We start from the raw sequence: 24,137 nt of genomic DNA, 5'->3' as shown, positions 1-24,137 counted from the left end.
GCTTCATCAGCCTCCGTCTCAGTATATGAAAATGCACTTAATTAACCAAGTGTATAGGACATGGCCCCAAAATCCCATTTTCTTTTACACTGGGTAGCATAAAGGCAACAAAAAATAGTGCCAAAGTGGTGTTTAAATGGCAGTGGTTGATAAAATCGATATCATGGTATATAGCCTGTGAAAGCTAAGCCATTCTCCTCCGGGGCCAGTGCGCCCTGGCGCGGTGTATACCCTGGGCTTGGAGGGCTCAGTGCCTGTGGACGGTGGCATCTGTGTGCAGGACCCGTGCCTACCAGGGGGCCAGGGTAGGGGCGGTGGGCGCTGTCCCTGGTGATCCTGACCGGTGTGCCTTTTGCCTTCACAGTGTACATACTGATCGACCTCCAGGGCCACCACCATGTCGAGCCGGGGTGGGAAGAAGAAATCCACCAAAACCTCCCGGTCTGCCAAGGCAGGAGTCATCTTCCCCGTGGGGCGGATGCTGCGGTACATCAAGAAAGGCCACCCGAAGTACAGGATTGGAGTGGGGGCACCAGTGTACATGGCCGCTGTCCTGGAGTACCTGACAGGTGAGTGAGCCGAGCCTGAGTCACCCACAGACACCACTGCCTCAGGTTGCAGCCCTTCCAGCAGCTTTGTGAGGACCGATAGGACCTTTTTTTGGTCTCCTATTTTGAAACTTAAAACCTGTAAAAAAAGTTACACAAGGACAAAAGAGGCAACTTGTTAACAACTGGCGAATCTAGCTGAAAATGTTTGTTGTACTGTTCCAGGGGATCTGTGTTCTTTCCACAGATAAAAGCTTGTCGTCTTGTTGGCAACTCCAGAGCAATTGTGGGAGGCCAGCTGGGCACAGATAGCACTCCCAGCTTTAAAGCATAAGAAGACTGGTTACCTGGGGTGCATAGTTACCTGGGGCGCATGTAACCAGTAAGGAGTTAAGAATGGACCCAGACTTTGTTGTCTAGTGTAACACTTTGACCATTTAATACTCCACACACCATCAGGCTAGGTGGCAGGAGGGGCACCCTTATTCTTGCACCCTCAACTCCTGCAGTCAGAAAGAGGACATCCAGCAAGACAAAGAGTCTCTTCCAGAGTAGACAGTCAGGCAGCAGGAGAGCTGGCCACTTGCTCTGTCCCAGGCTGCTCAGTGAGGCCAGATGCAGGCTTTCGCACCAAGAATACAGTCATGTTCTGTTGGAAGCACCGAGGCACAAAAGGCAGTTGGTGTGTTGTTGTTGTGAGGCATTTACACATATCCCACAGCTTTTGGCCCTCTGCTTGTCTGAGACTTAAGAGGCATGCCTGGTGCCGTGAGCTCGGTGTGATTTTTCCCACTATGTAGATGAGGAGAAGGGCCCAGAATTTATGTGGCACACCCAGGAAAGCCATGTATAGCGTTGGAAGTCGGTCAGGGAGACCAGGGGAGATGTCACAGCAGTGTCCTTGCTGTGGCATCCAGAGTGAGACCCTGCATAACTTGGACTCCAGTTTTCTTACTACTCACATGGGGACAACAGTCCCTGCTCTGCCCCCTCCAGGCTGCTGTGTGAGCCAAGGGGGCTTTGTGTGAACATCAAGCAAAAGCTGACCCACTGTGCTAACCCATCCAACCCACATCTCCTGGTTCCCAAAAGCCATGACGACCCTGTCACTGGGGCATCCACAGACACTGTCATTAGGTTTGGCATGTCGGTTTTGTCTCTTCCGTCGAGCTTCCTTTTCGGTTTTCAGGCCACAGGGGATACCACTGTAGCCTGTCCTCTCTCCGTACCTTGGAGGCATCAGTCTTTGTGCCACACAGGGAATCTGTGTTGTCTTTTCAACTGCTCAGACCCCGGCCTCCCCAGGCACCTGCAGAGCATCTCAGCAGTGTCAGGCCTGCTCCTAATTTGTGGTAAGGTGCCACTTGACTCTTCCTCATAAAGCCTGCATCACCCTCAACTCCAAGGTGCCCTCTTACCAAATTCTTATGTCTGATGTCAAAGGTCACTCCTGTCTTGCACTCCCAGCACACTCATGGAAACCTTCTAGAAGGATTTTTTTGGCCAGCTGGGAACCAAGCATGTCCAGCCCCAGGCCTGTGTTAGGTCAGAACAGATGCCAGACCAGCACAAGAGAGTGACCAGTAGCAGCTCTGCAGGCCACAGGCCATCAGGGCCTAGTCACACGCGCTTCTGGGGAGAGCATGTTTTCAAGGGTGAAGTCTCAAGCAAGTCCTCCTCCTTGGGACCGGCTCAAGCCAGTGGTTGTGGGAGGAGGTTGTAGCCTCCCCTCATGCTCTGAAACTTGAAGTTGGCATGTATTTCTTCTCTTGGGTGTAGAGCCCAATCACCTGCTGTACTTGAAAAGGCAACATCTGGAACAAGCTGGGGTCTGGCAACCAAACATATCCTTCTCCAGATCACCGTGCTGGGCCCTGTGGCCCTCCTGGGCTTGTCCCAGAGGGATGTGATGCAGTCGTCTCATCTTCTCAGTGCCACGGGACTCCCTGGGACTTATCCTGTTCTATACCCCTTTGACCTTCTTGCTGAGGGATTATAGTGGTCCCATCTCTTGGAGCTTTGCAAGTTGATGATGTATCTCAAGTGTTTAGCTAGAATTCATAGTAAGCACTCAATATATGGTAGATAAAAATAAGTGTTATAGGGAAACCGAGGCAGTAATGGGCGGCCTCTGCCTAGCCATCATCTTTACCCCCACCATATTATGGTACCTTTTCCTAAAATTATATTTATAGGGATGGTGACTCATTCTCTTTGGAGTTGCTTTTCTGTGCCTGGCACAACACCATACAGAGCTGGAGTATTATAGGAGATGCAAGATACAAAACTCAGGGCACAGCTTTTGCATGGGACCGAAGTGGGAGTAAGTTGACAACACTCAAATCCCACAGTGTGGGGGAAAGTATGAAGCATGTGGCAGAGCAAAGAGCAAACACACCTGTTGCTAGATGGTCTTAAGTTATGGATTTGGAGCATCAACATTGCTCCAGTTATGTTCAGCAGAATTAAAGTGTTTGGTGAAATTTAAGAGATAGTCTACCAAAAAATACAACTATATGGCTGGAGTTAGGCTACCGTTACATTCGCTCTTGGGAGATGGATAGGTGAATAACCTTGACAAGTTCCCCCAGTAAAGGAATTTGTTTGGGAACTACCAAGCAATACCTTTCTTTATTGTAGTATTTTTTTAGAGCCTTTCACATACTGCTGTCACCGTAAGTCCCCAAGGGAAGGGATGTGATATGTTCCCATACATCTATCACAAAAGCCTTTCAGGGAACAGCAGTAAACACCTGATGCAGTACAGTGTAGGCGGCCTGTTGTGGGTTAAGTCCCTGAGAAATGGCACTATGAGGGCCTCAATGAGGAAACAAAATCAGAGAATGAGCTTTGACTGCTGTGTGGCATTGAGGTGCAAAGCTTGGCTGGTAGGAGGAGACCTAGGTCTTCTTCCTCCAGACAGCATGTACAAGGTGCTTAGATCTTTGATAAGGGGGTGGTCACTTACTCTGCTCAGCTGAGTCACTTGGGCACTGACTAGGGAAGGATCTGTCTTTCTGGAGGCTGAACAGACGTCCCTGCTGGAGGAGCTTACCCTGGGAAGAAGAATCTTTACAGCCATTTCACCCAGCCTCTGAGAAAACAGGTCTCTTTCCTATTCATCAAATCCCAAAAGGTGTGCGATGACATCGTTTTCTTTTTTTGGCCCAGAGGTCCTCTACATATCCTGATCACACACCTTATTCTGCCAACTTGCCTCCTAGGACTTAAGCCTGCTTGTGAAATCAAATCCACTCTCGAGGATTTCTTGACTTCAAGGAGGATAGAAGGCACAGGCTACCAACCCTTCAGCTGCATGTTGGCACCTTGGTACTGAGCCTGCCCCCTCCCGAGGTGGCCACTTCCCTAAACTCTGATCCTTTAAGAAAACAAGTGTCCTAGTGTTGTATTCCTACCTCTCTCACAAGAGATGGCTCTGGCTAGAATTTTTTTTCTTCTTCAGATCTAATCTATAAAAAGATGAGGACCTCTGGATTTGCATAGTCTTAGTGCCTGACAGGTGCTTCATTTGCAGGCACTTCACTAGCCTGGTGATGTTTATAGGGCCGGCTCTGACTGGAGAACAGCTCTGGCTGATCTTATGGTCACTTTATGCACTGGATGAGGCCCAGTCCTTGGGCCTGACTGCATCCTGCAATAAAACCCCCAAAGGAAAGGAAGGGTGGTTAAAAATAGACCTTATTGTCTGGTTTCAGCTAATAAGACAATCATCCTTATCCCAAGGATGGCTTGTTTGATTTCCAACCTGTAATTGGGGTCAAATGTTGTATATCCCTTTGGTGTTAGTCATTGTGCTGTCCCGTCTCCTGCAAGTGAGGCAGAGACAGTCTTCTCCTATCAATAGCACACCCTACACATAGTTATTTCACAAACACCTATTACACTTGGCATTTCTGGCCTGGAAAAAAAGAGACCCGACCAACTTGGAAGATTGGGGTGAGCTGAGCTGACAGCTGACGCTGTCACTTCCCTGACCTCCTACTTTCCCATCTATTATAGGACATCCTAGTGTGTCCTGGACTTACAGCTCAAAATTGAGCAAGAAGAGGACAGACAGGTTGAGCTCCTGAATGCTCCCAGGCCCTTTGAATTCCTACGTCTCTTGCTTCTTGTGTGGCCACTCTTCAACTAACTCTTCAGGTCAGGACCCTCACACCTGCAGGCACCTGCGTGGGCCTTCATGCTGCCCCAAGGTTCTCAGCACATCACAGTGCTCCGTTTTCTGCAGAATCCTTCACCAACTTCAACAAAACAAAAACACAGGAAAGAGAACTCAGAATTTTATGAAGACAGAAGGTGGCAACTAGAAAAAGTTGGAAACGCTGAAGTTGAAATTCCGGTGTGCTACATACTCAGTGTGTGCAGACTGCACTTAAATGCATATTTCTTTTCTGGTTATGTGAGTAACTTGCATTTGAAAATTTAAGAAGGAGGTAAAACTCACTCAAAATCCCAGGGCCCAGAGATAGCAGCTGGCAATGTGTCTGTGTGTGTCCCTGCATAGGAGAAAGATTGTCATCTATTTTTTTAAAATTAATGTCTGCTAATGATGATCTTCATTGGTAGCTCATCCCAGAAAATCATCATTTACATCATCCTACAGAGCAAACCATGACATAATTCAGGAAGTGTCCCTGCATTGGCTGTATTGCCAGTCCTCCTCCAGTCTCCCCGGGGTGGACTCATTCCATGGCAGAGCAATGTTCAGGGAGTACTGGAAGCACAGTTTAGCACTGTGTGCCTTGACATTTCCTGAGCCATCAGATGGCCATCAGGTTCGCAGACCACCATGGTCAGACTTCAGGCCTTGAGACTAGCACATGGGAGCTGCCAAGGAGCAGACACCCCCAGTGTTTGACCACCCCCAACCAATTCTGTCTCCACCAATAGGTGGTGGTGACAGCACAACTTGCAGTCCTCCTTCTCCTGGGGACATGTGAATCTGCTCTTGAGCTTAATAACTGAGCTTTTATCTAATTCTTCACCCAGTCCTTCTCAGGAGCCTGAGGGTATCCAGGAGAGTGTAGATGTGACTGGGCCCACTTCGTGGAAGCGGGGTCCTGTTTCTCCTGCTCTCCTAGTGCCAGTGGCCGGACAGCATCACTTGGATCTGAGAAAGCATAGGCCTCAGTGTTTTATTGTGCAAATATTTTCTGCCAGTCTGTGACTTGTCTTCTTCTCTTAACAGTGTCTTTCACAGAGCAAAAATTTTTAACTTTCATGAAGTCCAACTTAACAATTCTTTCTTTCATGGATGGCACCTTTGGTGTTGTACCTGAAGTACCATCACCAAACCCAAGGTCATCTACATTTTCTTCTACGTTGTCTTCTAGTTTTGCATTTAGATCTATGATCCATTTTGAGTTAATTTTTGCAGAGGGTGTAGAGTCTATGTCTGTGTTACTTTTTGCATGTGGATGTCCACTTGTTCCAGCACCATGTGTAGAGAACCTCACTGCTTTCTTGAAGATAAACCCTGTTACCTAGGAATCCGCAGTGGTTAGGGAGTCTCACTAAGAAGTTGCTTCACAATATCTTTTTGAAGGGCGATAATACAGCTTACATTTCTGCTATGGGACCTGAAAATAGGTAGGCAAGTTCCTTGTCAAGTGTTCTGTTTTAGTTTGAGCCAATGGATAAGGACATGCACCCCAAAACCTGCTTCTAGATCCAGGCAACGAAAATGGCATAACCAAAGCTAAGTTTGCCTCTTCGTCATCTCAGACCTTCCAGCTGGGATCACTTGGCATCGGATTGTACAACCTTTGGTTTATATTCAGTGAGGGTTATTTTGGAATACATTTACTTCTGTTTTTGAACAGAAGTGTGTTTTTGACTTCTGTCTTTATCTCACCCATAACTTTGCAGCCTTTATTTCTTCAGTCTCTGCATTCTTGCCCCTTGTTCCTTACGAACACAAAGTAAACATGTTTGTGTTTGACTCCGTCTTCCATAGCTCATTCATATTGTTCGTTTCCACCTATCTGGTCTGCATAATTACTTCTGATCAGTCTTCTAAAACTGTCTCTCAGTTTAGTAATTCTCTCTTCAGCTATAATTTCTCCGCTAAAAATTCAGCCACTGAATTTTTAATTTCAGTTCTAATACTTTCCATTTCTACAAGTTTGGTGTTCTTTTTTGAATCTGTTTGGTCAATCTTTATACTCTTATTTTGTCTTCATTTTCGAAGTCTTCTTTAGGTACGTATCATTGTTATATATTTATATAAATCATTTTTATTCAAATTTGTTGAGGTATAATTGACAAATATATATATATTGAAAGTGTACAGCATGTTGATTGATGTACACTGTGAAATGATTACCAAGTTCATTTGAGTCATTCTAATATCTGATGAATTTATGAATCTATGTCTGCTGGATTTTGAGTCATTGTTAGGATAACCTACCTCTCTCAGGATGCAAAGGAATTCCCTCTTTTGCTTTGTCTTTTTATGGTTAATGTTTTACATTTTTTACTCTGATCTGTTTGGAACTTATGCTGATGTGGGGTGCGCCTGGATTGGGGCCAGTCTGGGGCTGCCTTCCCCTGGCAGGAAAGCTTTTTAGTTCACACTGTCTGCCATGGATCTTGCTGCTTGTTCTAATACATGAAACCAGGCCAGTGCCTTGGCGATCCCCTGTGCTACCATCCTCCATCCCACCTGAATACTGCAGTGCTGGGTTCACTTGTTTAATAATTCATCTGTAATGACCAGTTTGTGAAAGAACTACCAAGCCAGCCCAGATGCCAGGTGCGGAGCTGGGTGTGCTTGGGGTCAAGAGAATCATTGTTGATGTAACAGATTCGTGTTGTCTGTGACTGGTCACATGTCTCAGAGGCTATATTGTGACCCCAGGGTTAGGATTGTGCTTTCCACGCCCCTCCCTTGCCATTGTGTACTCAGCTCCCAGCACAAGGATTCACCCTCTGCAGCTGCTCATAAATAGTTTTTATTGAAGGATAAGAAGACCAGTTCTTGGAGTGATGAGTCAGGAGGAGGAAGTGTTAGTAATGTCAGATTCTATCAGGAAGCTGACAAAGATGAGAGTTGAACTAGACCCTTGGCTTTTTATAATGAAGCATAATTAGTATTAACACCAGGCACAGCGCACCAGCCTGGCCCAGGAGAGGCAAGTGTTAGGGCAGCTGTTGGTACAAACAGGAAGGCATTGGAAGTGTTTCAAAGGCTGAGCTCTCATTTCTGCCACAAAAGCCACTGAGGATGTCTCAGTCATACCTAAAAAAATCAGAGGAATCTGGGGCTACCCAACTGATTAAAATAGCAACATCCCAGGAAGGGTGCTAAAGGCACCCCAGGGTCCTTCTGTGGGTGACCATCAAGAATGGCTTTGGGCCTCCCCTGGTGGCTCAGGCAGTTGAGTGCAGTGCTGTGAAGCTGTCCGCAGTCTCTGTAGCACCGGTTCGATCCCGGCTAGCGAGGGTCCCACATGGCACGGCAGACCTCTCCTGTAGTGCCCGCTGCTCCCCTCAGCAGTGTATTTCGTCAGTCTACTGTTCTGTTCCCTGCTCTCTCTGGTGAGTCCTCTGCGAATCTGGCCTGTACCCCTTTTCTTGTATAAATAAATAAATCTTAAAAAAAAAAGGCTTTATAAGATCTACTTACTGAGAAGAGAAGGAATCCTACAACTCTCTCTCCCGATAGCTTTCCATTAAATCATCAGCAACTAATAACATATTTAGAGTCCTTTTGCTTTCTTTCCCTTCCTGAAGGCTTGTATGTCTAGTCAACCCAGAGAAAAATATCATGAAAGCAAAAAACCACTCCTCAGCTATAAATAACTTATAACAAGAAGCCCAGCCCAAAGGGTATTAACCATAGCAGGCCCCCTCCATCTCTCTTCTGTCTCTTCCCACTGCCTCCTCCAGTTCTGGTCGCCGAAAAGATGACACAATTCTCTTGGGGTGTGCTGGGCTGCTCGGCCCAGCCTGCACCCTGACCCTGGCTCCTACCTTGGCTCCCTCTGTTTCATTTCCCTCCCGCCTTCTTCCTCTGTAGGCAAGTGCCTTCCATCTAGTGACCAGAAAGCGTGTTCCTGGTATTTCAGAGGCCTGCAGTGGCACCTGATGCTGAGGTGTCCTCTCCCCATCTGTCTCAGGGGACATTTATAGAACAGCCTTTATAGAAGACACGTCCTCCTTCTATAGGAGGACATTTATAGCAGCTCCCTGCCAGAGCTCACATTTCTTGCCTGCAGAACTGTGGGGACCAAATGTACATGGCTAATGTGCTGACGTCTCTTGCCATCGATATCCTCAGGATGGATGCTCCTTGTACTGCTCCTCGTTGATAGTCTAACATTTGCCCGCTGCCTCTGTAGGTCTGGATGTTGACTGCCGGAAGTCGGTGCTCTCTGCATTCAGTACAAGAGGGTGCTTACCTGGAGTAGCATTTCTTTCCTCTCCCACCTCCACCCCAGGCACTGCACTCTGTTCCAGATTCACCTGATGGCCAATTGTAATGTTAATTTGGAGGGCCAGGGGAGTGGTGCTTGGTGAGATTGGCAGGGCTGGAGCATTTATTGAGCACTTACCATGAGCCAGGTACTAGGTGAGTGCTCTACTTTGGGTAACTCATTGAACCCCCCACCACCTATTTTGCTTAGGAGGAAATTGAGGCTTTAAAAGTTTAACCTCCAATGTCACTCAGGCCCAGTCCCCTCTTTCTAGAAGAGCATTTCCTGCAGGCTCTGGACTGGAGCGAAGACCTTAGCAGGGAAGAGGAGAGCAGCGAGCAGCAGGACCCAGGAGCACTCATTCACCTTGCCTCCTTTGTCTTCAGTGGCCATCTCAGGAGGATGGCATTTGCCCACTCCTCCCAGGCTAGCCCCAGTCCTGGATTCAGGTACAGCCTGGCTGAGGAGACAGATGAGGACTCCTGAGAGGGGCAGCCCAGGCAGTGACAAGTGATTGCCAGCAGGCTCCTGGTATGGATCTGCAGGGCAGGAGGCAACCCTGTGGCTGGGTGTGGGCAGTGAGGACAGGGGTCTTGCAGGGGTGGGTCTGAAAGGACAGGCTCATCCACAGGGAGGAGAAAAGGGAGAGCTTGCAGGCAGAGAGGGGTGTGAGCATGAGAAGGTGCTGGTCTGCAGGGAAGGGGCTGGCTGGTCAGTGTCAGACATCACAGAGGTGGCCCCTTTAAAGGGAAAAGAGTGACCAGAGAGGGCCTGAGGGCTGCTGTGAGGAACCACACGGCCTCAGAAAGGGGGGTTGTGCTCAGCTGGTTGGGGGAGGTGGATTGCTAAGCACTGAGGTTGAACTGAAGGCTAGAGGCTTTTCCTTCCGTTTCCCTTCATTGTCCCCTTAGTGAAGGGAGGTGGAATCCTGGGTGACAGAACTGAGTCACATCCTCAGAGAAGTGACTGTCAGCACCCTAGCCCACTTGGGATTAACGGCAGGCAGGGCAGGGGCCAGGCTGTTGCAGATGACCCCCAGGCATGGCAGTCCCTCTTGGGAGCCTCCCAACCATGACATCTTGTTCCAAAAAAATAGTCATGAGAAGAACCCAAAAAATCTTCGTATGCTCCAAACTTTGAGAAGCAGGTATAAGCAGGCTGGGGAGGAATGTCGGGCAGGAGGGGGCTGAGACACACAGTTGTGAAGCTAGTGCGTCAACACCCGGCAGAGTTGCCGCCTCCTATACTCTGCATTTAATTTTCCTTTTTACATGTTGAAAAGATAAAATGTGCACAAAATAAAGTCAAACAGCACAAAAGAGGGTAGAGCAAAATGTCTCCCTCTGATCCAGCCCCCTGTCCCCAGGGGTGTATGTGTGTGCAAGTGTGAGGACAAGCATCCCCACCATCGGAAGCTGCCTCATCACCCCCAGGCACTGTTCTTGTTTTCCCCTTTAAAAGCTCACCTGGGAAATAGCACTATGTCTGGGCCCTTTAAGTGAGTTTTTTCCCCTACATTATACCTCTTCAGATCATTTCATTTCAGCAGACAGCACTAAATGTTCACCCCTTCCTGAGACGAATTAAGAACAAATGGCTGTGGTTTTCCATATCAAAACAAACATACACATTAACCATTTCTTAGTACATTAATTTAGAGTCCTTGAATGCAGTGACGAGTTGGAGGGAGATCTGGGGCTCTCCCCGCCCCCACTGCCAGCCAGGGCCTGGGCTTCAGCCGGTTTCTCTCCTTCCCCTCCCTTCCTGTGGAGGAAACCTGGACTCGTGCTGCCTCAGCAGTTGGCTTCCTCCTGCCCCTACCAGGGCTCTCCCTGCTGGGGTCAGACACATGCCCCAGACCCTTCCCAAGGCAGAGACTGCCTGTGGGGCCGCCCTGGGAGCTGCGTTTTATCAAGGCAAGTCTGGCAGCGCTGAGGTTAATCAGGTTCAAGTGCATTTTTCAAACATATGTAAACTGTTAAGTGTAACAGCAAACTGGGGGGGGGGGGGGGGAAGGAAACGCCAGGTTCTCTGTATTGCTTTTCTCGTCCTCATGGTTCTCACGCACCTCCGTCTATTCGTGTTCAGCTGGCCATCCCATTAGTTTGATAGAGGAAACTGGGGGAAGAAAGTATAATTCTTTTCTTAGAAATCCAGTTCACTGTATTTTTTTTAAAAAAGTGTATGTTGTTGCCTCAGTAGTACCTACATTTACTAGGTGTGCTAAGTGTATAGCTCGGTAACCACCAACCCTTCCTGACATGCTGTAGGGACGTCAGTTATCACCCACCTTTTGTAGGCGGGGCAGCGTAGGCTCAGGTGTGTCTCATCGCAGCTAGATGCCGAGCGGTTGTCTGACTGCGACCAGAATTCTTAGTGCAGTGTGGGTCAGAGTGTGGCTGTCCTCTGCCGGAGACAGACCCAGGAGGTGAGCTTACACGCAAATGCTAGAGATTTGGGGAAAGTGGAGGAAGGCTTTCTTGCAACAGTGGGTCGTGTTGCTGGGTTATTGGAAGGTACTGTTTGCCTAATAAGAATCCTGTTATCTCCATTTTGTTAATGTGTATAATGTAAAGGTGTTTAACTTTTACTTGAAATATGAAACTCAGTCAGCTTTATCTGGAGACTCCCAAATTAAGCTGTGTTGCTGTCTTCTTGGGAGACCTTGTGCAGGCAGAGGACTGCATGAGCTGCTGGATCTGTGGCTTTTACGTGGGGTTTGTAATACAGGCTTAACAGGAACGGGCTGGTTTGTGTCAGACTTGAGACATCCACAGAAAGCACGAGTGGCTCGTTCCTATGAAAGGACTTGTGTTCGGTATGGAAAATAGCACTTTCAGTTGCTGCTGCACGTTTCATTTTCTTGGTGGAATCCCTTTCTCCATTGAGGCCCCTGGGACAGGCAGACTGGAGGGCTTTGTTGTGGTCCGAGCCCCCCTCCCCCCATCCCCTGCTCCAGGTTGTTGGCGCAGCAGGCTTCAGACCCTGCCACTCATCTCCTTAAAAGGTGGGATGCAGGCTGGTGGGTTCTGGGCCCCAGAGGGAATTGGAGGAAACTATGGTATAGTTGGGAGGCAGGAAACGCTTAGCATCACTCTCCGATTGGGGTTGATTGGGTTAAGGCCTTCCGGAATGGCATAAACCAGTTCTGAACTCAATGAACTGCTGATGGAAGCCTGATGAATCGAAAGAAATACAATAAACAGATTCCTTGTCATGTTGTTGGCTTTGGAGCAAATACCTGTTTTCTCCTTGGGATTACTTGAACATTTTGCTTTTCTTTGATTTCTGCTTGTTATTTTCAATATTTCTTTCGTTAGAGGAGTTGCTTCAAACAGCTCTGTGGAAGCCCCCGACTCTCCTGTGCAAGGTCTGTGTTTAGAGTTTGGCAGTCTCCCCACATCACCTGTTAGCTGTTAGGACTCTAATTCTACAAACCATGACTTCATCTCCCTAAAGGAAGATAGACACAGTGCCTCAGTACAGCAGATATGGTTTAGTTCAAGATGTTTGAGGGGGAGGGAAGGGTCTCTGAGCCTTTGGTCTGGGTGAAATTGGAAAGTAGACCTGTCAGAGGTATTCACGGTCAGACAGCTGGCCTATAGCTGCAAAGGCTGCCAAATACCACCGTTGTTCAAGGTTGTGGGAATTTTGTCAAGTGGCCTTCAAGCAAATGATGGTGTTGGAAGAGGCTGGGGAACGTTGGGCCCCCGGGCGCCTCTGTGGAGCTTGCTGCTCTGAGGAGAGAATGAGATGCTATGACGGAGCTAGGTCATGCAAATGATGGAGCCAGGACTTGCCACTTGCCGGAGCTGCTTGGGTGTTTTGCAGATTTGATCTTAAAACCAAAATATCTTAAAACACAAAAAATAGCGCATGAGCTACCCAGTGCTGGTCATCATTCAGCTTGTCTCCTTTGCAGCATTTATAATTGAAACTTTATCATACTGACGGGCCTTGCCAGAACTGACCTCAAGAGTTCTGGGGCCCAAACCAGTCTAGTGTTGACCATTGGCAGCAAAATTATATTGTCCCTGGCAGGGAAGACCTGACTTGAGGTGATCTAGAGCCAGATTAGGAGTCTCATTCTCCTTGCTGCTCTGTCCTAGTTTCCTACTTGTGGTCTCTTAAGGATTTCATTTGCTTTGGTTACAACCCTCAGGGCCATGGCTCCTGAAAACTCCCTCCAAGCAAGGACTCTGATGTTCAGCTTTGCAAACCTTGGAGAACAGGATTTGCCTCTGTAGATCTGGTGCTTTCCGGGTTCTCTTGGAATTCCTTTTATTTCAAACCAGCTAGAGTAGAGGCAGAAAAAGAGAAAAAAATGGCATAAAATATGAAACGGAGGAAACTGATTCAGGGATGCCAAACTGGATCCACCTGGAAGGGACCACAGGGGTGGGAGATGCAGGGCTGTGATGAGGAACATTTCCTGCAAGGAAAGCCTCCCTTGTGGGAAGGTATAGGCTCCGTTCAAGTTGAGGCAGAGCTGCAACTGTCTCTGGCTTAGGCCAGGAAGTGGGCCCCTTCGGTGGTAGGGACATGGGGCACAGTGCAGCGAGCAGAGGGAACTGTCCTGTCTTGTCAAGTAGCTAGTATTTTGCACCCCTTTTCTCATCTGAGATAAGCAGGCATACCGCCCAGCCAGGAAAGCCCTGTACGGTTGCTGGTTCTGAAATTGGCCTGAGGATGAAAAGGTGGGTTTACTGAACACTTGGCAAGGGGTGCGTTGGTGCTCTGGGTACCTTTCGCTAGCAGTACAATGTGTCCTCCAGCTTTCTTTGCTATTGTAAATGCCTCAGCCTGCTGCATTCAGGGAGGGGCAGGCGCAGCACACGCTTCTCATTAAAGGTGTGTCTCGAGGTGCCCTGTCTTGTGAGTCCCTTGATGAGGGAGTTACTATGGTAACTATCCATGTGGAAAACATGAAAGAGTAAACAGAAGGGCACACACTTGCTCAACTAGCTGCCCCTTTGCTAGCCCATGTGAGGCAGCTCCCCTCCCCCGCACCTTCCTTCCTTGGGAGTGGTGAGGGTTCTTGCCCTGTGCCCATCAAAGGTGAGATGGTGAGCTGGGGTTTGCCAGAAGGAAGGGGTCCTGGACTTTGTGGCTCCTTGGTGAAGAAGGCAGTGAAATCACACCCATGCCCAGCTCTTTGCAAGGAGTTGAAATTTTCCTCATCCCAGCCCGGTACCTCTCCCCTCGTGGTTCCTTCCAGGTGGACCCGGTTTGGCATCCGTGAATTAGCAGTAAGTGAACACAGCCCTAGACATTTCCCAAGTGGAAATACTCAGGCCATTGGAAATTTCAGCTCCAAAGTGAGAGTTCAGGAAAAAAAGGTCATGAAAGCCAGGGAGAGTCCTAGAGAACTGATCTCCCGCTTTACTGGCATTACTTGTGAGTCATATCACTGTCTTGTTATGGCCTGTTCTCCACTCAAAATAGGGCCCCCAACACATTCAGTTTGGTGACACTGGAGCGGCAGGCAGAGGCACAGAGCAGGATTTCTGTGATTCGAGCAGATGGGGTAAAAGGAGAGTCCCGGAGCCCTCGGTAGCTTTTGCAGGCTTTTATTGGGATTCGTTCTCTCACGTGTTCTTCTGGTACTTCTCTTCCACTCTTGTTCCGCTGGCATCCGGGTGACGCCGCCCTTGTAAGCCCAGTCTCAGCCCAGGTGATTCCCATCTACATAGGCCCACGCCCCACTCCAGGTGCCCGTCCTCAGGCATGCATTCAGGACCACAGGGATCCGTCATCCATCCTGATGGTGGGAGGGCAGAAGAGCCTGACACTTTTCCTTACCCTACATACACACTCTCTACTCTTCATGTCTCTGTATCCTCCACCATCATCTTCCCAGCATACAAAGGGTTAAAGCAGCATGGCCCAAAATAAAAAGACCACTTCCCTCCCTCCTGGCCCACCACCAACCGTCACTGTGCCTGCCTGGAGAGCCCGTCCCTCCAGCGCTGCGCACAAAAGAGGAAACAGGCTGCCTTCACTTTCCTGAGAAACCATCGTTTCCAACGATCTCCTTAGCAAAGGGTGGGCTTGGACACCACTGCGGATTCCCCTCCCTTTCCCTCTCTCCTGAGAGCCAGGTCAAGTGTTCTTAGCACATTACAGGGAAAAGGTTGGATTCCACCAGCACTCTGACTCTGCAGATACTGAGCCCTGTGCAGCCTTGTGACCTGGGGAGGAAGGAGAAAAGAAGGTGCAGGCTGGGAAGTCAGTGGCTGCCTGAGCCCCCAGGGGCCAGCCTCCCCTCTCAGGCCCTCCTGCTCGTGGCTCTGGCCTCAAGGGCTCCCACCCAGCAACAGCTTACTCTCCCTCCTATGTCATTGCTTGTGTCAACTCAGATACTGGCTTCACCTCTTTGCAGGACGGTCTCTCCAGATGTGTTGTCTCCTGCAGACCAGTTTGGGCTGGTCAGGCAGGCATTTCTGCATTCTTGGCTCCTGGGAACTATGGTTGCTGAGGCCTTTCAAACATTCTTTTCCCTTGAGCAAGATAGGACCATCTCCATGGGGTGCTGGGACACACTGCCTTGAACTGTAGGGAAGCTTTGGTGGACTTGCTAGGTGGGATTCTCCCCCACCTCCTTCTACCTGTGGGGAGGCTGTGGGAAACAGTCCTGCTGGAGAATTGGGAGAGGATGGGAAATGTGCTGATTATCTCCCTTTTGTTCCCAGAGACTCACTCTAGCAAGTCTCAAATGTAAATCCCAGCAGCCTGGGAGCATGGAGCTGGCAGGGCCTCCTCCTGTCTCTGCAGCTCTTGAGTCATGGGTGATGATTACTGAGTGAACGAGGTGCTGCCTTGCATGGGTTGGCACTTGCTGTTCCAGAGGGACTTATTTTTCTGCTTTGCCCTACGTAAGAGTTGACATAAGTGATGAGCAGCTTTCAGCTTCACAGTCAGAACTGTTCTTTGGCAGTGCATTCAGCTGTTAGTACCTCTTAGCAAGGTGTACCCTATAATAGTATACATTTCAAATACATGGCTTACCTAGCTAGAATTTTTCTCTGGTTATTTTATAATGATTTCTTTCAAGTATTGACTTTGCTAAAGACATCTAGTGTTTACACCACAACCTAGAATATTTGAAATTCTTTTGAGTCAGAAAGAGGTCAGGCTGGAGTTGGGCCCAGGCAGGGCTGTGGCATTGCAGAAATGCAAAAGGGGCCTAGAAGATACCTCACAAAGAGCATGTGCACCTCATTAAGAAAATGTGGAGACTGTGATGAAGTTACCCAGAGAACTGTATCTCCAGGGCACTTCATAATCTCCCCATGAACTCCCCCATTTGTGATGCTGTGGAAGGTCTGTCTTGTTCAATGAGACCCTGTCCAGAAGGGCAGGTAAATAAACTCTAACTCACTGCCAACTGCGGGTCAGGCTGATAGCACTTTTTTTTTTTTTTGAAAATTGTCAAATAGTCACAATGCCGACAGGAGGTGCCAGCTGCTCTGGTTTCACCATACTTGCTTTACTCTGTAGACCTTTTCAAAATTATCTGAGAGTAAATTGCAGACATCAAGACTCTTCACCCCTAAATACTTCAGCATGCATCTCTTTAGAACACGGTGTGCCCTACAGAGCCATGATAAAATCACAGCAAGAAAACCCATCACTCCCCAGTGCCTCCTAGCCGGTATGCCGTCACCCTACTCCGTTGTCTCCAAAGTGACTTCTGTAGCTTCTTGTTGATAAGCAGGATCCCAGTGAGGGTTGACACATGATATTAGGTGCTAAATTTAGTCTTTGATTCTGCCACCTTTTTCCTTCATGCTTTTGTGACACCAACTCTTTACTGAGTCCACTGTTACCCTTCTAGTTTTGAATCTGAACATGCAGGTGTTCAACAGGAAGTTCATCGACAAAGATTGACCAGTCCCCCCAGTGTACTGCCTCCCCTCAAGCCTCTAAACCATGCATGATGGTCTGCTCAGGAGGCCCAGCCCACTCGGCCACACCACTGACTCTGTGGGGTAGGCCCTGCTGACACCTGGAGTAGTGTCTGCAGGCAGCCTTCTCTGGGAAATGGGTTTAAATCACAGCACCACCATCTCTTACCACGTGCCTTCAGCAGGCCCCCTTTTCTCTCTAAGCCTTAGTTTCTTTATCTCCAAAATGAAGGGGTTGGGCCAGGGACCACCTGGTACCACTCAGCTTTGTCATTCTGTGACTTGTCGACCTGTGGCCTTGCTGGGCAGAGTGGCTGCAGACTCTTGGTTCAGGGAAGCTACTGCCAGAGTCCATCCCTGGCACCATGAACGGGGTTACCGGGGAGGGTACATTTGATACTCTGATGCTCCAGCCTGACGCTCTGCTCTTCCTCTCTGCTCCCCACAGCGGAGATTTTGGAACTGGCTGGTAACGCAGCAAGAGACAACAAGAAGGGCCGGGTCACACCTCGGCACATCCTGCTGGCTGTGGCCAATGATGAAGAGTTAAATCAGGTATGCGGCACCGACCCCTGCCTATCCAGAGAGAGGCTGGGTGGCTATCAAGGTGGATTGCATTTTGAACTATTGGCAGCTTTCCTGCCTCCCCATAACAGTTTTTCCTCAAGGCTTTATGGGGATGGAGGGAGCTGGGATGAAACAGGCATTTGGCCCTTCCACCTGAGTGAGGGACCCTGCGGACTTGCTCCCCGTGTACACCCTTGGTCCTGTTAGCACCCCTGTAGATGTGGTGGAGGAAGGACCTGTATCTACTCAGAGCAAGGCGTCAGTGCCAGGACGGTCTGGCTCACCATCTACTACTTTGGTTTTCCTGCAAGCTGCTCAAAGGAGTCACCATAGCCAGTGGGGGAGTGTTGCCAAACATCCATCCTGAGTTGCTAGCGAAGAAACGAGGATCCAAAGGGAAGTTGGAAGCCATCATCACACCACCCCCAGCCAAAAAGGCCAAGTCTCCATCCCAGAAGAAGCCCGTGTCTAAGAAAGCAGGAGGCAAAAAAGGGGCCAGGAAATCCAAGGTACGTGATTTGGCAGGGGTGGGTACAGGTAGGTGGCTCATGAAGGGGTCCCCATCCTGCTGGCCACGCCTCTCATTGATGGATAGGAGCCTGTGGAAGGAGCGTGTGATGTGGGAGCTGACTCCTTAGGGGCTTGTCCAGCCCAAGTGGCCAGAGTCTGGACTGGAGACTGGATTCCTGCACTCAGGGTCGAGGCACGGGCTTCCAGGGAGTGGAGCGGGTACAGCACAGCTAGCTCCCGGGGGGGATGCCTGCACCCATAGGGAGAGACCTGTGAGTGTAGGAGCTTCTTGTACTGCCCCGAGGTGCCTGCTGCCTGCCCAGAACTGCTGTCGTGTTGCTATGGCTGCATGTCCTCCTCTGAGCAGGGCAATTTGCTCTGCAGAATTATGGTGTGTTATGGAGGAAACATGCATTTTTCAGGTGCTCCTGCCACACCCTTTGTGGACTGAGGCTAAAACCTAGGTGCTGAACTTCTGTGGTGAACAGAACCTTCTTGTTAGTGTGACCTAATGTGTTGGGTGGGGCAGACCAGCACATAAGAGCTGGGGTCCTCATAGTGTGGGTGAGCAACAGCCTGGAGGCCTGGCTGTGGGTAGTCACACTCTCTTTTCTGCACATTGGCAGGGGCTCCCCAGCTTCTGGAACACACGTTCTGTGCTCTCCCTTACCAGGCCCTGGCCAGCCAGTGGTTGTCACAGCCTCCAGGGCTGGTAAATTAGGGCTAGTGCAGTAGAAGAGTTAAAGTTGCAGTTTTCATAAAATGGATTCTTAAAGGTGCCCTGCCCTGCATCGCTCCATCTGAATAGGAGGCCATGGCCTTTGCCAGAAGAGACTTCCCTATTTTGTAAGGCCCTCAATAACTCCTTGGAAATGCCTTGTGGGGTCTAATAGTGCAGTGCCAGGCCCTCCTTCTAGTGGAGCCCAAAGCCTCTCCCCAGAGGGAGATAGCAAGGACACCTCCCAGGATGGATGGGCCCCAGGAGCCTCACACTGCCCACCCTCCAACATGCCCTCTACTCTGAGCTGATCCAGAGATTAGGCCTGGCCTGTCTGTGCCTCAGACAGACTAGCCTCCACCACTTGGGGGAAGGCAGCACCTTCTCTGACCTCTAACCTTCATCTCCCGCCCACACCATTTGCTTGGCCATATTTCTTTACCCTTCTGAACTCAAGCACATGCTTCCCTGAAAACCACAAAATCTAAATTCCTCTTACCAATGGCTCCCTTACCCCCGTCTCACCCTAGCATGCTGGCCCAGAATCACTTGCAGCTCTTTGAGAGAGAAACCTGATACTGAAGTGTGTCCTGTAAGTGATTTCCAGACACTTGCACTTTTCTGAGCTCACAAGTCCTGGAGGAGGCGTGGACCATGCAGGGATTTCACAGAACGCTCAGTTACTCATTCCTGCTAACTATAAAATTAGCAGATTGAACTGTTTCTTTTCCCCCTTTCAACATTTGCAGCTGAGGGGAGGCATAGGACAGGGAAGCAGAGAGACAGCCCCTTTTAAATGTTTAAAAAAAGACAAGTTGCCAAATTGATCCCCTCCTGATAATGGGCTCCAAGGATCTCGCTGACCCTGGCAGGCAGGGCCATGGTGCTGGGGACTGGGGGGCGGGGGGGGCAGGTCATGTCCCTGCTTGGCCTTGTCCTGGCTGTGGTTGGGGCCACGGGCTGGCTAGGGCAGGTGGCTGCATGTTGGTGTTTGAGCAGCCTCTTCAACCCCTGTGTCTGCAGCCACCCAGTGCCAAATGTGCTCCCGTCACCCCTTTTCTTAATCCAGTTGTTTTTACCCATGACTTTGTGAACTTCCCACTTGACCAAATATTAGGAATGCTTTTTCTTTCTTTTTAGATTTGAAATATAGAGGGTGTGTGTGTGTTTCTGTCTTTGGCTCCTAGTAGCTATATTTGGAACTCAGTCTTTCTAATAACCATATGTCAATAATCACTCGAACACTCAACTTTTCCCTTGATTACAAAAGCAGGAAGTCTGTTATGGTGGTCTGTTTCTCTTCCACACAATAAAACACATTGTCTGCTTACTGTACCAGTATTTGGCTAACATTAAACCCTGGGGGAAGCTGAAATTGGAACCGTGAACAGCTAATTTTCAAAACATTTGTTTAATGTAAATTGTGGTGTCAGCTCCCAGAAACAGCGGCGAACCCTGCATCTCCAGGTTTAAGTGGAATGTTCTGAAAATAACCTTTCCAGAGACACACAGAGAAAGACTTCGTAACATGCTTAAGCACTTGTAGTGAAAGGGACATGGTGTTTTTCAAGTGTCAACGCTTGAATTCCAAATCATATTTTTCCCCCAATTCTTTGTAATTGGAAGGTTTTGAAAGTCTCCAGTTGTGACAGCTGAGTCAGCTATAGTGGAAATGGCTAGAAAAGGCCACAAACCCTCCCAGGGGCCAGGGGTACAGGGCCGGGCAATGTGTTCCAGTTCTTCCTACTTGGGTGGCCTCAGGTAACTTGGTGACTCAGTTTACCCCCCCACCTGTCGAAGACCAGCTTACGGCAAAATGTCGGGTCAGGTGTCCCTGAAAGAATGAGATGGCCTAGGCGAAACTTTCTTAAGGGTTGTCGGGGAGGGGAAAGGGGAAGTTGAGGCAGATACAATACACTCTTACATTGGTGCAAGCATCTCCTGATGAGGGTCTCAGCGGGTCTTTATTCATAAGTTGAGGCAAGCCGATGGGATTACATCATCATATGCATAGAAGCAAAATAAAACAATCAGTACATTCCTTTCCCACAGACATTTTGTCACCTATGTGTTTTCAAGAAGAGAAACGACCTTAAAAAGTTAATAGATAATTAAAATTTAAACTTACTATTGCAGCCTAAACAACTACCTAGGTCAACTAGCAGTCCTTGGTAACGCCCTGTTACCAAGGCTACAATATCAGGAGACTCCTCTATCTACATGTCCTGCAGCTAGAAACCAGTTGTTTCCCAGTAATCAGTTATTTGAACTTTTTTCTACTTAGAAACTCTTAGAGTAATCAACCTTTTGATTCATTGCAAGGCTTCTCTACAGAACCTTCATATGAAGAATATTATTATGACCAGCTCTAGGTTGTTTATCAGACATGCCCTTGTACAATAATTATTTCCCACTGTCAAATAGGCCAAATTATTCAGTGTTTAACTTTTTTCAGTGCTTAACTGTTAAGCAAGTAATTTTCCATGCCATGTACTTACAATATTTTTATTTATGCTTATAATTATTCTTATATATATTGTATAAACATGTTCTTATAATTATTTGCCCAATGTATATTCCAAGAAATAATTTCTATTATGACCAAAAACAAAGGCAAAGGGATGTTTAATCTTCAGCCCCACAGTGTGAGGCACAAGAAATCTTCAGCCCCACGGTGTGAGGCTCTTTAAAAGTCTTCGGCCCCACGGTGTGAGGCCCTTTTCTTAGCTGCTTGCCAGTGTCTTACCTGGCTGGGACAACAAGGCCACCTGTAGCACCCACCCCGAATGATGAGTGTTATGGTTACACGACGCTGCATTGTTTGTGTGATTGGTCTTGATGATGTGTTTAACAGTGTAGATGGTACCAAAGAGAATGAAGTAAAAAATTCTTCCTCTCACCCCTGTGCCTCCCCAGAGCACTCTCTGTAATGAGCTCCTTCACAGTCCGTGCATGTAAAGGCAGAGAGAGATGTAAAACCTTCCCCATCCTCTCAGCCTTTGAAATATATAAATCATGTTACCGTTGGATTGGCAGTGTGGTGTAGTGGTTAAGGATGCACACTGTCTTGGCTTTCTGTTCTAGTTCTGCCGTTTCCTGGCTCTGTGACCTTGACAGCTTGCTTAACTTCTCTGCTATCTGTTTCCTCGGCTATAAAATGGAGATAGAACAGCCTGGGTGGGAGGCTTGAAAGAGAATGTGCACAATAGGCGCTCAGAGCATTGCCTGGCACCACTGTCGGCTGCATTATAGCCGTGCAGTTGGTCTGCATGCGTGCTTGTTCCTCGAGGGGACTAGTTATTAGATGCAAAACTAGGGAGACCGTTCTCTACGAATGGGCGTCCAATGTTCCTGGCATTCACATGAGCACAGTGACAAGCGCTGCATGTAGGTCTCTGTGCTTGTGGGCAAGTGTGTCTGTAGGTGATTCAGGTGAAGTCAGGGCGAAGCTGCTGAGGCAGACAGTAAGTATATTTTAACCTTGGTGGCTGTTGTTCACACTAGAGCATGTTAGCCCCTTAGGAAGCTTCAAAAGCTGCCTCTTTATATTCACATTTAACACCAAGTTGTTTTGAAAAAGATGCATTCAACCAATCAATATCTATTAAGTATACATGTGCGTGTTAACGTTCTCAGTTTCAAGGGTGCCACAGTGAATGAAAGGCCCCTGCCCTCTCTCCGTGCTCACTGAGCTGTAGTCTAGTGAGGGGGAGCTGTGACCAAAACAGTGCTGGCATGGGCAGTGTAACTGCACACGGGCAGTCAGGCGGGGCTGCTTAGGTAAGCGACACTTGCACAGAGACCCGAGGGAGTCAGGTATCTGGACCTTCAAGTGACTGGGGAGAGAGTCCCTGGCAAAGGGGTGGGGGCACACTGGCTCCTCCCAGAGAGAGCTTGACAGGTTGTGCATGTGGGGTCCCTGAATAGCCATTGTATTTGGCAGGTAGAAAAGTCGGTTCAGACTTTTACTTCTCAAGGTAAAATTTTCAAATTTATTAAATAAAACACCCAAGATTCAAAGAAAACCGTTTATGCTTAAATCCCCTGGGTTAAAACCCCTGATCAGAGTAATTACTAAAACTGAAAGGACCTTAGAGGGTCTCCATGAGGATCATTTTTGCTCAAAATTCAGATAAATGATCACACCTAGGAATTTTCACACATGAACCCTCCAGTTACCCAGGTGAAAGTCCCCCTCCTGGGCCATGAGGGATGCCTGAGCCTCACTGCCTAGCAAAAGGCCCAAGAGGATTTTGGTAGAGCACCTCTTTCTCTCATGAGAAATAAATATTTAAACTGCAAACTGAGTGATTAATGTTCTGGTAAGGAATGCCAAAGAAAGGAATAGGTCCTTTTGAGAAGCTGCCATCCTTGCAAAATTCTGCCTGACCTTTTAGTGAAATTTCTGGCAGTTCAAACATCAGAATAAAAGAGACTAGGCAGTTTATCTTGGGCTGATAATTTTACACAAGTCTTTTTGGACACTTAGTTCTACAGATTTTTATGTTTCCCATAGACTGTGACCTTATAGATTTTCAGCTGCTCAAAACAAAGCTGGGTGCGTACAGTACACGGAGCTTTTGGATTTGTAAAACTATATGAAGTTCTAAAGAGTCAGTCATTTTGGAGATTGATAAAGAATATTGCTTGCTTACATATTTCCCCCCAAGCCAGGATATGAAAAGAATCTACCACCTAGTATCACCATTTCATAAAACAAAGGACATTTTAATGCCAAAAAGTTAGAAAGGAACATAATTATAGATTACAGATTTTATGAGAAACTAAGAGTGTCATTGTTATGATTCGAGCGCAGTGACATCTGTCTCCTGAGATAACTGTGCTGGCCTTGAAAGCACTTGGTCACCTGTGGGCTGGGAACTTTGCAGAGAAGAGGCAGGGATTACCTGCCAAGTTGATGGACTGGAGAGATCTGGGAAGGAGTGGTTTATGTCCGCACAGACTTTGACTACTACTTCCTCTCTCTCTCATTTAATCAGGGATTCTCCCATGTTAGCCTTATTTTCTTGATGAGGATTCCAAGGCTTAGGATAGGTGAGCAATTTGCCCAAGTTTATGCAGCAAGAAGAGTTAGGACTCAAATGCGGAAGTTCAGCGTTCAGATGTAGTATCACTTGCATGTCCTGTGACCACAGATCACTTCCTTGGCAGACGCTCCCTGTTCTGATGGTGGAGGGTTGCAAAACCACCCCTTGCAGTGTGAGTGGGGACAACGGTTTTAATAAAGGAGGCCACAAGCCAATGAATCATCACTGAAAGCCACTAGTATTGCCACAGGTTGAGCAGCCTTACAGCATGGCTGTGCAGGCAGCTGCAGCAGGAGGAGGCTCTCGGGCATCTCCCAATAAAACCAGCTCCGCTCCAGGTTGCCTGAAGTTCTAGCAGTTAGGGATTTCTCACCTCTCAAAATCTAAGTGTCATTGGGCAG

General features: G+C 48.3%; 1 protein-coding gene across 5 annotated transcripts in view; it reads left to right on the top strand.

Annotated features, from left to right (window-relative positions):
• Positions 1–397: 397 nt before the first annotated feature.
• MACROH2A1 (macroH2A.1 histone) overlaps positions 398–24,137 on the top strand; it is a gene marked incomplete at its 5' end in the record, with an annotated part of 67,153 nt that continues 43,413 nt past the window's right edge. For 4 of the 5 annotated variants that reach the window (XM_084252837.1, XM_084252836.1, XM_084252835.1 and 1 more), the window contains 3 exons: positions 398–569; positions 17,342–17,448; positions 17,772–17,969. In XM_084252837.1, coding sequence (XP_084108963.1) covers positions 398–569; positions 17,342–17,448; positions 17,772–17,969 — 477 coding nt within the window. The remainder of the gene's footprint in view (positions 570–17,341; positions 17,449–17,771; positions 17,970–24,137) is intronic. The other variant, XM_084252838.1, reaches the window with a different exon arrangement.

This window comes from Talpa europaea (assembly GCF_964194135.1).
Source record: "Talpa europaea genome assembly, chromosome: 13".
Taxonomy (NCBI): Eukaryota; Metazoa; Chordata; class Mammalia; order Eulipotyphla; family Talpidae; genus Talpa; species Talpa europaea.
This window is presented reverse-complemented; position numbering and strand designations above follow the sequence as displayed.